At 38.6% G+C, this 14,400-nt stretch overlaps 1 protein-coding gene across 4 annotated transcripts in view; it reads right to left on the bottom strand.

The window, feature by feature from the left end:
• Positions 1–13,442, bottom strand: part of LOC127418066 (TBC1 domain family member 9B-like) — a 52,728-nt gene extending 39,286 nt beyond the window's left edge. The window contains exons 1-5 of one of the 4 annotated variants that reach the window (XM_051658425.1): positions 13,092–13,442; positions 7,035–7,145; positions 3,050–3,168; positions 2,097–2,174; positions 88–316 (exon numbers count right to left, since the gene is read on the bottom strand). In XM_051658425.1, the coding sequence (XP_051514385.1) occupies positions 88–316; positions 2,097–2,174; positions 3,050–3,168; positions 7,035–7,145; positions 13,092–13,209 (655 nt within the window). In that variant the 5' untranslated portion in view covers positions 13,210–13,442. The remainder of the gene's footprint in view (positions 1–87; positions 317–2,096; positions 2,175–3,049; positions 3,169–7,034; positions 7,146–13,091) is intronic. The other 3 variants (XM_051658426.1, XM_051658427.1, XM_051658428.1) reach the window with 3 other exon arrangements.
• Positions 13,443–14,400: the final 958 nt, after the last annotated feature.

Below are 14,400 nucleotides of genomic sequence, written 5' to 3'. Positions count from 1 at the left end.
GATTAGTGCGGATGTGACCCAAGAATGCATCCTTAATCCAAACTTTCTCAACCCTAAACTAATGCACAACTTCACACCACCTCTCACCCTCTTTTCCAAGCAGGAAGGAGTAGAAGCACAGGTGATTGATGGACAGATAAATCCAGCCCTGTCGTGGGACTCTACCCTTCCAATAGCTGCAGGGATAATAGTTCACCAACTTCTCTTCCTCCGGCATTCCGAACAACTTCCTCATCTTCAGCTCGGCTTCACGAAACTTTCCAGGATCCTCATCTTCCAGAGCTTTGCCGCTCTTATTCTCCTCAGCGATGATGCCCTACAGAAAGAAAAGTATATGAATTCAATGTTAATGAATGTTTTCTAACAGTGCTCATACATCTAATATTCTAACATTCTTTAAATGACGTGTGTGTTTGAAGAATAATTTTAAATACTGGTAGGCCTACTTCTTTCTTTAAAGACTTTTTAAAAATTTGCATTAACCAGTTATAGCTGTCGAAATTAACATGATAACACATGCAATTAATTTAAAACTTCATGGATGAGAGTTTAAGAGATTTAATGCCCATTGCAATGAATACTTAACCTAGTTTTTTTCAATTAGTCAACCTCCCACTTAGACTTTGGAAAATGTTTAATGTTACTTGAATTGATGTTATTTCAGTGTTTTTCTTAGCGTGTATTGTGGAATACTTTGTTTGGAAAAAGTTAATTAAACAATATGGTTACAAATTGTTTCCTTTTATTTTTTGAGAAGGAACTATAATAATTATAAAATAAATATATATAGTCAAATTCAAGCACTTTCAAAATCTGTGATTAATCGCGATTAACTATGACAAATCATGCGATTAATCATGACTAACTATGACGAATCATGCGATTAATCGTGACTAACTATGACGAATCATGCGATTAATCGTGACTAACTATGCGATTAATCGTGACTATGACGAATCATGCGATTAATCGTGACTAACTATGACGAATCATGTGATTAATCGCGACTAACTATGAAGAATCATGCGATTAATCGCGACTAACTATGAAGAATCATGCGAATATGCGAATCGTGAATAATCGTGATCCACCAAACTTGACACAGACTGTTCCGACTCGTGTAGCTATGACTTTTCTAACTGATCGGAATTACGGTTTTCAAACAGCGGGTGATCAAAAATCCTCAAGATCTCATAGACTTCCATTAATGGAATGTTTAAACGGGCCAAGACTATTTAAACAGTAAACTGTTAAAAAACATACATGTAAACAAGGCTTTAAAAATGATTTAACTGTCTCTCTCTCACACACACACTCTTTCTTGCCTTGTTTTCTTTCTTTCTCAGAGCCCTATGATTTCCGCAATGCAGAAAAGTGCGCAGCACATGAAGACTATATATATTTATACAATTTATACTAAGCCAGAAGTGTAAAGCTGTCGTCATACAACAAAGCATACAAACTAGGGCTGCAACGGTACATGTATCCGCGCCGAACCGAATGGATATAGGGCCTTCGATACGGTACACGCAGTCACATTAATGATTACATATCTTAGCATGCGTGAATCCAATATTAAAACAACATATAACGAACAACACAAACCATGTAGAACTAAAATGAAAAAAAGATTGCGGAGCAACACGGGACCGCACGGAACCAAAACTTATCAACAGAGCGCCACACTGTACACTAGAATCTGCGAATCAGATAAATGCATATGTAGCTTAAACAAGCTAGCTTGCTAATTTTCCCAACTGTGATGGAACAAAATATAAATATGTCAGACATAAATAAGCCAGAGTTTGAAGACCCATTGCCATCTCTAAAATCTGTTGTTTGGGAGCATTATGGTTTCACAGTAAACTATAGTAATACTGGGTAACGAGAAGTGAACAGGACAAAGGCTGTGTGTCGGCTCCGAAGTCGCGTATGTGTCGGGAAGCGCATCTTACATGATGACACAATTGCGTTGACATCACGTGTCTCTTGAGTTTACAGGAGCAAAGCATGAACAGCCTGTGCAAGTTAGTCTCGCCACGGCGTTCAAGCAGCCTCTCGCTGCAAGCTCAGACAGAGGTAAAGCGTTAACGAATGTCATAGAAGTAGCAGGGGACATTGTCATTGCTAACAGATCCACCCTCTCCTCTGATAATGTGGACATTCTGATTTTCCTGGAAAAAAAAACGTGTAAATTGAGTGATACGTTTAAGTGGTGAGCTGAAAGGCAATAAACACAGAAATCTGTGCTCCTTATGTCAATTTTATGTTAATTTTGTTACAATTATAATAATTGCACTTTTTTTTACTTTTATTAATATTTATGCTTTTATACAATGTGCATATACGAGGATCTTAAGTTTTGTATTGTAATTTCGTTGAATATGCATGTTTTCCCTGCAGTACCGAAACCGTACCGAACCGTGACCCCAAAACCGAGGTACATACCGAACCATGAATTTTGTGTACCGTTGCAGCCCTAATACAAACTAAATGTCCATCATTCGGATTGCTGTCAAAATAAAAGCACAATTTAACCAGAAGAGTGAAATTGAAGAAATTGCGAAAGGATTATATTACTACTGTACAATAAAATGTAATTAACAATGTAGTATTAAAACATTTCTATCAATTCATTTGATTAGACAAATCATTTTTAATGATCAAATTTAATTTAAATTTTAAAAAACAGAATTCGGGAAAAAACGTCTTCAAAAAAGTAATCTAGTCTTCAAAACATCATCTGAAATAAACCAATCTAGAACCATTCTTGTCTTCTGACTACTATATATATATATTTTTTTTTAAATGCAAAACCAAGACAGGAGAACTGTACCATGTTAGCATGTATTCTGTGGAACGTTTAGACCTAAATAAGGCCTGGGAAGCTAATGGGACTATATTCTGTGAGGAACTTATCAATGAAATAACTGTCACCAGGGTGATGAGCAGTAATGCGAGATTCCTAAAGAATAAAGAAGGCTCTCAGCTCTAACTGACCCAATCATATTGTTTTACATTTACAATTAAAATACATCTAAAGCCCCACCTGTATTTTACCCTTGACGAAGGTGGTGATGTCATCGTCGTTGTCAAAGATGGACAACGTCTGGAGCAGATTGGCCTCGAGCCACTCCCAGTGCTCAGTGATCTCCTTACGAGACGAGCCTGAGACAAACACACACATGTTAGGCAGAATGACATCCTCGGTGTCAGAAAAAAAGATGCACTGAAAGTTAATGGTGACCGAGGATGTCATTCTGCCTAACCAGTCCCACCAGGGTTTCGTGCCACCTGATTATAGCAACCCAAAATTACAGAATTTTCAGCAGCTAGTCCCAAAAAGTCATGGTATACTTTAGTCATTTGTGTCAGTGATGGTATAAGTGCATTTACCTGTAAATATTTTCATGCATAACAACAGAACATGTAGTTAGAAAGGAAAAAATTATAAATACATAAAAATATACCATACATTTAAAAAAAAATTAAAATTTTCCCCTTTTTCTCCCAACTTGGAATGCCCAATTCCCAATGTGCTTTTAAGTCCTCATGCTCGCGTAGTGATTCGCCTCAGTCCGGGTGGCGGAGGACGAATCCCAGTTGCCTCTGCATCTTATCACGTGGCTTGTTGAGCGCGTTGCCATGGAGACATAGCGTGTGGAGGCTTCACGGCATCCACCGTGGCAACCACGCTCAACTCACCACACGCCCCACCGAGAACGAACCACATTATAGCGACTATGAGGAGGTTACCCCATGTGACTCTACCCTCCCTAGCAACCAGGCTAAACTGGTTGCTTAGGAGACCTGGCTGGAGTCACTCAGCATGCCCTGGGATTCGAACTAGCGAGCTAGTGGGGTGGTAGCCAGCGTATTTTACCACTGAGCTACCCAGGCCCCCTCAAAATACCATACATTTAAGAGGTGAAACCCATGATGTGGCTAATACGAGTTCAAAAGACCCCTAATTTTTTATATTAAACAGCAGTGTCAGTGATCAAATGATGGGGAAAGGACCTCTTAACTCAATTTGTTGCACAAAACAAAGTAATTTGCAGCCTCTGTAACAGTTGCAAATGCTTTTCATGTGGAGTTCAAAGCGGTGCTTGACGCAGGCATTGACACCCTGACACAAATCATGAACGCGGCTTCACGACTGATGTTGCAAAGCAGATAGCCATAGTCTGCCGGCTGATTAATATTGTGGAGGATGAGAGTTTAAAAGATTTAATGCCCATTGCAATGAATACTCAACTTCTCATACTTCTTTCAGTTAGTCAAACTCCCACTTAGACTTTGGGAAACATTTAATGTTACTTGAATTGGTGAAATTTTAGTGCATTTCTATCTTTATATTGTTGAAGGCTTTGTTTGGAAAGTGTTAATAAAATATTATTGTTACATATTTTTTCGTTTTCTTTCCTAAGGAGGAAATGAATGCATTTTGAAAGGAAAAAAATATATACTGTATATAAAGGAAAATTTCAGCACCTTCAAAATCTGCGATTAATCGCGATTAACTCCGAAAAACTATGCGATTAATCGCGATTAAATAAAATAATCGACTGACAGCACTAAATTCTCATCATTTTTATAATCTTAAGCAAACATATGACACAAACCCATGTTTGTGTGTCTCATTTTCCACAGTCTTTGGTCCAGCGAAAGTTTACAGCAGGATTTTGATAGTGTACAGGACTTTCATAGGATCCCGTATGGGATGTCCTGGAAAATATGAGGACATTTGGCAACCCTATGCAGGGATGACTGAATGGCAGCTGTTTAGTTGGAGATGTCTCTTCTGCGACAAGTTTTTCAAGCATTTGTCCTGCCATCAAACATGGAGAAAAGTGATCTGATTACCTCAGAACCACGGTTTGTGCTGAAAAATTGCTGTAATTATCCAAAATTGCAAGTTAGCGCAAGTGGAGAGTGGTAGAAAAAGCATTAATTCTTGAGATCGCAAGATCACAAAATCCTGAAGGGACTGCCCAACGTCTCCTTTTGTGTTCAACAGATGAATGAAAGTCTTACGGGTTTGAAACAATGTGAATGCGAGTCATTTTTAGCTAAACTATCCCTTTATCTGTGTCACAGTATTTAAAATGTCACTCAAATATAGGGCGGCTGTTTAAAGGTCAAGCACCGATTACACACAACATACAGTGAATTTTATAGTCTACCATGTGACTGGACAACAAAGTCAGTGACTCTACAGATCTCCAGATGTTGCCAGGAAACAGACCAGGTAAAAAACTACAGTACAGACAAAGAGCAACTATGTAGGATAAAATCAAGTGTGACCAGACAAAACAAATCTAGACAAATCAATTTGAAGTCGAAACTGATTGATTGATATGCAATTTTCTGGAGTCTGGGTGCACATGTTTTTATCAGTCTGCCAGAAAACCATGTTTTGTTCCCAAGTTCCCAGACTGCTACAATGAGCAGTTCCAAGGAAAAAACAGTCATCGGATCATTTGAAGGTATCGGAGCACACCAGATTGATCCTCTTTAATCTCAAAGGTTTTATGCGATACCTGAATTACTTGTGGTAGTTGTGGTTGGCTCGCTTTCAGGGATGTTAATGATTAATCGATTGAATGATTAAACTCGATTAATTGTCATTTTAAACAATTTCAGAACAAATGCATTCAGTAATCATGCCAGCAGATGTCAAAAAGACTGTCTATACAGTCATCCACCACTAGAGTGTGCACTGCCACTTGTGCGCTGCATGTCACGTCTCGTCTGCAGCATAGAAGAAAAACCACACAGTTATTTCCACTCCAGAGTTGCACTGATGATCTGCTGGTTTCCTTGTTTCGTCCCAACCAACGATTACGTCAGTGATCGCCGGGAAAGCCCGAAGGCATATTCACCTGACATCTCACAAGCACATGAGAAATGGTATGTTATGTAGGCTACCCTGTGTTAACGTCGCATGTTATGATTTGAATTCACTTCAAATAAAAATTTTTTTTCAAAGGTCTGAAATACTGCACGATCCACAACCACATTGTGGTTTTGAGGGGGCCTGGGTAGCTCAGTGGTAAAAGACGCTGGCTACCACCCCTGGAGTTCACTAGCTCGCTAGTTCGAATCCCAGGGCGTGCTGAGTGCACACGCGCTATGTCTCCGTGGCAACACGCTCAACAAGCCACGTGATAAGATGCGCGGGTTGATGGTCTCAGACGCGGAGGCAACTGGGATTCATCCTCCGCCACCCAGATTGAGGCGAATCACTACGCGACCACAAGGACTTAAAAACGCACTGGGAATTGGGCATTCCAAATTGGGTGAAAAACAGTAATTCTTTAACAGCAATTAATTCACAAATTTGTACTAAACGTCGCCTAAATGTATTAAAATACACTGAACTAAGAATATTTTAAGAGGAAAATGCCAATATGTGCATTTCTTAAGTGTATTCATTTAAATTATATTTAAACAGTAGGCTACATGCACATATTATTTGGATTCCTCCACGTACGTTTTGTGGTTTTAACGTTATCGATTAATCAATCGTTCATTTCTGCGACAATCGTTTATGAAAACGTCTGAAAATTGACGTGTCAATCGAGAGTCTCTTCATGTCTAAAGCAACCTTTTCACTGCATCTGAGAAACGATAAACCAGAAGTCATACATTTCCAATGGAGATTCGTACGGGGGCTGCGTGGAGTTCGGACTATCTGCGAATGCGGAATTTTCTGATCCAATTTGATATTCAGATGTGTTGAGATATTTCAACTCGTGCGACTAGACCGTATGCAACCGCCCAATCGTATGTGAAGTATTCATTCAAACCTGTAAGCATGAAATATCAACAGTTTCTGTATGTCTAAATGGACTGGGTGATATTGCAATTGGAGTGTGCCTTCTCCCTTTTAATGAAGGCAATCCACTGCGAGCCAACTGAAAGTTCATCACGACTGCCACTACAAAAATCTGGCAACACAAGAGTAGGAGGGTTTAGGGCCCGGGTTCCGAGTGTTAGTAATGAGTTGTTCTGTACAGATTAACACTGACCACAAGCGATGTTCCAGAAGATCTGGGACTCTCCCGTCTGGTGCAGAATTCGGTATGGAGCCACACGAGCACTGGAGTCCAACACAACATCCAACGTACCCACCAGCAAACCTGAGGAAAAAAAGGTTTCGGTCGACCGATAAGGGTATTTCAATGGCCATGAACAGTACCAAAATATAGAGAGCAGGATAGCCAATATAAATAGGACTGGGTAAAAATATAGATTTTCCAATCACGTTACAAGATACACGCTTTCTGTTCTTTACAGTCAGTTGTTGACAAAAAAAAAAAAAAAAAAAAACATTATAATCATAAATAGAACGGATGAGGTAAAGAAGCCATTCGACTCTTTTCTCGTTAATATGCACTCATTTACAGACGCTCTTTACAGAACTGCCGGTTTTCTTAAAGAGACAGTAGCGATTTTTAGCTTGTGTTCTACAAATAAATGTAAATACTTGTAAATAGTATAAATTATGCATTAAACAATAAAGATGTACCAAAATATATGCAATATCATATTTATTGATGGTATACGTGGATTTGTACATTTTTAAAAAGCTTAAATGTGACTAAAATGATGAAAATATAAAATATAATTAGTAAAATTAATATTGTTGTAATGTAGCCTACCAATTTAGAAGGTCCCCTGTATAATTACCAGCATTAGCTGAAAAAGAATTTCTTACATGCAAGCAAAAATGGACATTATATCTGAAAATATATCCATTTGAATTTATATTGAATCAAATCAAAAGCTTGTGAATCTGAATCGAATCAGGAAATCTGTATCAATACCCAGCCCTAGATATAAATGCTGACATAGAGCTAACAGAATTTAACAAAAGCAAATCAGATGTAGGCTACACAAAATTTCTAAAGTGAAGCAAACACTTATTTTATGCAATATTTACACAAGTTTGCATAAACCTGAAAAGAAAAAACATTGAAAACAGAAAGTGTTGATTATTCAATGACATCTATTGCTTGATTTTGGAATTGGCACAAGGGAAAGTTAACACTTCTGCTAATCGGCCAAGTAAACACAGCTATCAGCCGATGCCAACAAATCACAAAATGGCCAAATATCGGCCTGGCTGATATATCACTCTATCACTAGAGAGAACACAGTAGAAAACATGAGTAGCCACAATGCTATGATGCTCTGTGTGGTTGTCAGAGCGTTGCTATGTGGTTGCTAGGGTGTTCTGGGTGGTTGCTAAAGTTACAAACTTTGATTTGAGGCAAACAAAAAACAACAAAAAATTGTATAAAAAGACAAACGGTACAAGACTGTGTGCTTCAAGTCCTTTTTGAGGAAATGAACTACAATCCCATGAAGCATTGCGAATGACAATTGAATTAAAAATAGAAAAATATACAACTATTGATTTAAAGTTGTTGACTATACATATAGAAACTAGGGATGTGCGGAACGACTAATTTCACTGATGTTTAAATGAAAATTTTGGAGACGACTTGTCAAAGGGTACGTTTACACGACAACGATGTACTAAAAACGGAAACGTTTTTCCTTTGCGTTTTTGAAAAGTTTCGCGTACAGACGACAACGTTGTCAAAACGATCCCCATTCACTCGGATCCGCGAAAACCACTAAAAGCGCTGTATTATGCATGCCAGGCCAGTAGTTGGCGATGTCACTTTGTAAAGAAACACTACACGTCTGCGCACATAAGCATTCTTCCACAGAGCGGTGAATACAAACAATGAAGATGGCGAAAGCATCGAGCAATTTTGTCCGGACAAAATCTTGAGCAGCACAAGCACAGTCCTGGAGTCAGCCATTGTAGTTTTGAATGTCTCGCGCATTGTTCTGAAGTACTAGCGCGCATGCCTATAGACTGAACACGTAATATGCGTGCGCGTGATGTCGTCGTTTTCACAAATTCGCGCTTTGGAAGTTTACACGGAGGCATCGTTTTCAAAAACTTGCACTTTGAAACCCGTTTTCAAAAGTTTGCATTTTTCAGGCCCCAAAATTCGCTGTTGTCGTGTAAACGAACAGCCAAAACACATAAAGTTTTCCGTTTTTAGTTGAAAATGTTATCGTGTAAACGGCCCCTTAAAAGAAACCAACCTTCAGAAAACAGTCCAAAAATAAATTTATGCGACCCATTTAAAATACTTAATCTATTGCAAATCCGATGCTAAATTCTGCTGAAAAGGGGCATTTATCTGCGACGTGCTCGCCTTGCATTATCATTATTGTAAATTTAAATATTGAACAAGACATGCATTCATCTTTAGCGAATACAGGTTTATTGATTGAAAACAATTGAATGAAAAGTGCAGGACTAATAGCGCAACCCTAAAAGCCAGTTCAAAACGGAATTCACCACGTAAAAGTTCCTTAACATTATAAAACAGTCAGGACATTGTTGAAAATAATTAACAGACAGGCTTAGCAAAATCTACAAGAGAGAAATAAAATGCGCTGAAAAGTTGCGCACCACCACCGAAGTGATTTCATAACTGCTTTGCTGAGTTTTCTTGTCTAGCGAGAGGACATTTCCCTGCGTGCGGCACGAGTGAGGAACGGACGAAGCACGTGCAGCCTGAGGTGAAATGAAACTTTGTATCTGCTCCAGATATTTTCTTTTTTAAATAATATTTGTATTATTAATTCTATTTAAAATGTGTAACATTAATATGACAGTAATTTAAGCGCAGCTTCTGTAAAAATATAAAGCCAAACGTAATTGTCTAAAAATATTGAACAGTTTAATGGGGAAAATACGAACCGACTAGTAATTCCAGTGTCGACTAGCAGCATCAGAACCAGTCTCGCACATTCCTAATATTTTATTGTTAAATATTCAAATATACAAGTAGTTTGAGAGTGTGGGAAGAGCGATTTGATTGCGTCACACTAGTGGGCGGTCTATGCAGAGCTCTTTTGCCGCAATTTGTTCGCCACGATTCTCTGATTGGTGGATCTTTCTCGAGGATCATGGGTAGTGTAGTTCTTCACCAGGAATTCCACTATTAAAACACAATTTCTATTGAAATTGAAACAACACAGACTGCTGGTTTCAACAGAAGCATATACCATCGATTAACAACCTCGGGTGCTCACGGTAGGCCTGTCTTTAAAGGTTTATAAAAATTAAATCAAATTAATTCGCCTATGGAAAAAATAAATGCGATTTTTCCATCTGAAACCCACCTATTTTGCTCTAAGCCACATGATTTGAAGGCATCATTCAAGTCTGTAGCACAAACCCTGCTGGATGAGTTACACGCCAACGTTTCATACTAAGGGTTAGGGCTTTGCATGTATGAGCAACTGTAATAGTGATGCTTCACTTAACAAACACAACTTGGGAAAGACATTTTTATCACACGACAGAGATAGCATGTCTTAGGTCACATTCTCATGCTGTGTTGAAAAAGGAAAAACATCTTGATCAATAACACTCATCTGAGCCGAGCTTCAGTTGTCACGGCATGACAATCACAGTAACACACTGCTAAATCATACAAATTCAACACAAACCTCTCCATCAACCAGCAAAAGCTCTGAGAGACTCAGAGTAATTTCACTTTAAGACAGCATGTCGTACCATTTCTGTCACACATTCACACGCCTTAACTTCCTCCAGCAGTGTTGCACAAGGTCAGTTAATGTGTGATTCTGACAGTGAGATAAACACCAACTGCTGCCGTCAAACAGTGACAAAAACAATGCCGTTTCCAATCTGTAATATGTTTAACATTACACAAGCATGATATTAACACATTTTGCAACAAACATTCAATTCATCAAAGCAGCTTTAAAAGCAAGACACAGCAACTGGAAGCCCAGACATGCCAAAACACCCATGGCATGCAATTTCCAGACAATTACAGTGCAATGCTAAAGGAATCCTGATGTATTTGAGTTTACATCGTCACAGCAGTAATACAGGGTTCAGAAGTGAATGCAGTCATTGTCCTGTCATGTGATGGGCTTCTCTTAAAAAGTGCCCATTTGTTTCTGTTTTAAAGGGATAGTTCACCCAAAAATTAAAATTCTCATCATTTACTCACCCTCATGCCATCCCAGATGTGTATGACTTTCTTTCCTCTGCAGAACACAAATGAAGATTTTTAGAAGAATAATTCAGCTCTGTAGGTCCATATAATGCATGTGAATGGTGACCAAAACTTTAAAGCTCAAAAAGGTAAATTAAGGCATCATAAAATTAATCCATACGACTCCAGTGGCTTAATCCGTGTCTTCTGAAGCAATCCAATCAGTTTTGGGTGAGAAAAGACTAAACTATAACTGCTTTTTCACTGTAAATCTTCAGTGTTATTGGCGGTCATGATTTCAAGCTCGATTTCACTTCTTCGTGGCATCCAGCACTTTGTGCATGCGTCAAGCACTAGGAAGTAGAGGTCTGCAACCCGACCCGGGCCCGACGGGACCCGAGAACCCGATGGGTTTCAGATCAGTTTTTCAAGTAGGCCTTCGGGTTTGGTTCGGGTTTGTAATTAATGTAAAAATAAACAGGCTTACCGAATTTATTTCACCCACGTGCTCTCACTCACAGACACGCACGAATGGACGAATCAGGGGCCGTTCACACAGAACGCGTTTTTGCACGCTTCTGTTCTTTTTTTCCCATTGTTTAAACACATGCTGTACGAATGTCTTTGACATTTGCACCGCGTCTCGCTTTTTCTTCATTTTCTCGTGCAGAACCGGCACATTTTAAACACCATGTCAAGTTAAAAAGAACTTCAAATGTTAAAAAAAACGCATGTTGAGACACCTGCGCTGCGTTTAGATTGTGACAACTGTGCTAAAAACAAAGATTCAACATTCTAAACAAGTTCAGGCTGCATAGAGAGGACTGTTGCATTGTTTCATATTATTCCAGATTGTTCTGCACCAAGTGAAGTTTCAGCAAATAAACGTTAAGTCAATGCTTTTTTTCCCTTCTGCTCTAGTGTACTGAGGGGCTGCTGTGCCTTGTTAAAACTGTGTATGTTTACTGTTTCAGTACTGTTATGCTTACATAAAATATAGCTATACAAGAAGAGGATACTAGGAGAAGAAATTAGATTGTTGGCGATTCTGAGTTCAGGTCTGTTACGGGCTTAAAATCTGACGGTATCGTTTGGGCCACACGGTCTCAGGTACAGGTTGGGTTTCATTTTAAGGCCCATACAGACCTCTACTAGGAAGTGTAATCGAGCCTGAAATCATAATCCCGCCTACAGTGGTGGGGGGGGGGGTTGGGGGGGTTGAGTTATATATTTTGGTTTATTTTCACCCAGAACCGATTAGATCGCTTCTGAAGACATGGATTAAACCACTGGAGTCGTATGGATTATTTTTATGCTGCATTTATGTGCTTTTTAGAGCTCCAAAGTTTTGCTCACCATTCACTTGCATTGTATGGACTGAAATATTCCACTAACTTTGTTTGTGTTCAGCAGAAGAAAGAAAAGTCGTACACATCTGGGATGGCATTAGGGTGAGTAAATGATGAGAGGATTTTCATTTTTGGGTGACCTATCCCTTTAAGAGCACCACCACAAAATTAATATAAATATCTATAAATATCTTTATATTTTTGTAAGGGTAACAAACAGTCAATACATCTGGATGTATTAAAAAAAAAGCACATTTTGAGAGACACCTAGAAATGTTCAAATAACCTAATCAACCATCTGTATTGATTGATTTATTTGTTCCTGCATCACTGAGCAATGACATTATCAGAAAAGACAGCACTGAACCATCTATATTTATATATACTCATGACACAAGGGTAAATACACGTCTTCATTTAATATATGTACCTACTCGCACATCTATGTTTAAATAATATATGAACCAGATATAAATTAGTCAAACATAAATAAACAGATGACGCATATAGCTACAGTCAGCATCAATGGAGATGCAGCATAAACAACCCACTTGAAGCGTATTCCACATGTCATAATGAACCAGACGCATGCATACAGTTCTTAATAACCTATATATTTAAACGCATTAATCATTTTCCATGCAAATGTCAATAATCATGTAATTTTAGATACCGGTGATGCCGCCCCCTCTGCCGTGTCCCTTCCTCCTCTGCAGGATGAAATAGGGATTCGCCCGCTCGCTCACCCACAGCGCGTTCGCCAGTAACACCTCCTCCGGGGTAATCCACATGGCTCAGTGGGCACTTTTACTCTCTACAGAGGCGTTATGTAATATGTATACATTCGCTGCGGTAAAAACTTCAATCATGTCAGACTGGCGTAACTCAGCTGACGCTCGTCTGCACGAGCCGCCCAAAACACTGCTGGCGAAACCAGCCACCGTGGAGCCAAAATGGCCTCCGAAGCAGGATTTTTCAAAATTAAAGTCTGATAAAAATACTGCTGCTTAGATTTTTTTTTCTTTACAATTTTTTTATTTAGTTTTTAAACAATAATAATAAAAATATTAAATAAACTTGGGGAAAAACATAATCTTTTCGTATTGTTTTTTGACTGTGTAACTCTTTGTTTACTGCTGCTAATTTGTTTTCAATCATTAATACTACTAGTTCTGCTGATGCTGTTAAAGATGCACGCATACATTTTTTTTTATGTATGTCTTCAGAAAGGGGCGTGGATGCAGCATCATTCAAAAGCAATAGTTTTCGGTTACAGATACCACTGTAGCAATTCACTTTTTCACAATCATCCATGATTAATTTAATCCACGAGTGAAAATGTCCAATAACAGAGTGGTTACTGAGATAAAGTGAGTAGTATTCGGCTGGTCATGTAATCCTAACATGGCCGCCCCCATGTAGGGGACCCTCTACATGTAGACTAAAACAGTTTTAGGCTGATATGGCTGAAGTCTTCATCTCATGTGTGTTCATGGTTTTATACATATGTTTCAAAACTACAATTACAAGGAAACAAGGACAAATTGTGAGAAATGGCTAATTATAGACCAATTTCAATTCTACCAGTTATGTCGAAAATACTAGAAAAGGTAGTGTCCTCCCAACTATTTTCATTTCTACAGAGAAATAGTATATACAGTATGAACAAATTCAGTCAGGATTTAGGCCTCATCACAGTACAGAGACTGCATTTATCAGAATTACAAATAACTTGCTTATAATCTGATCACGGCTGCATTTCACTTCTAGTGCTTTTAGATCTTAGTGCTGCCTTTGACACCATAGATCACAACATTCTCTTGAATAGGCTAGAGAATTATATTGGCATTTGTGGACTTGCATTAGCATGGTTTAGGTCCTATTTATCAGACCACTACTACTTTGTATGTGTAAATGAGGAATTGTCAAATCAAACAAAAGTATGGAGTGCCACAGGGATCAGTATTAGGGCCTCTGCTTTT

The sequence above is a fragment of the Myxocyprinus asiaticus genome, chromosome 27 (genome assembly GCF_019703515.2).
Source record: "Myxocyprinus asiaticus isolate MX2 ecotype Aquarium Trade chromosome 27, UBuf_Myxa_2, whole genome shotgun sequence".
Lineage (NCBI taxonomy): Eukaryota > Metazoa > Chordata > Actinopteri > Cypriniformes > Catostomidae > Myxocyprinus > Myxocyprinus asiaticus.
Note: the sequence above shows the minus strand (reverse complement) of the source record. Positions and strands in the feature narration are given on the sequence as shown.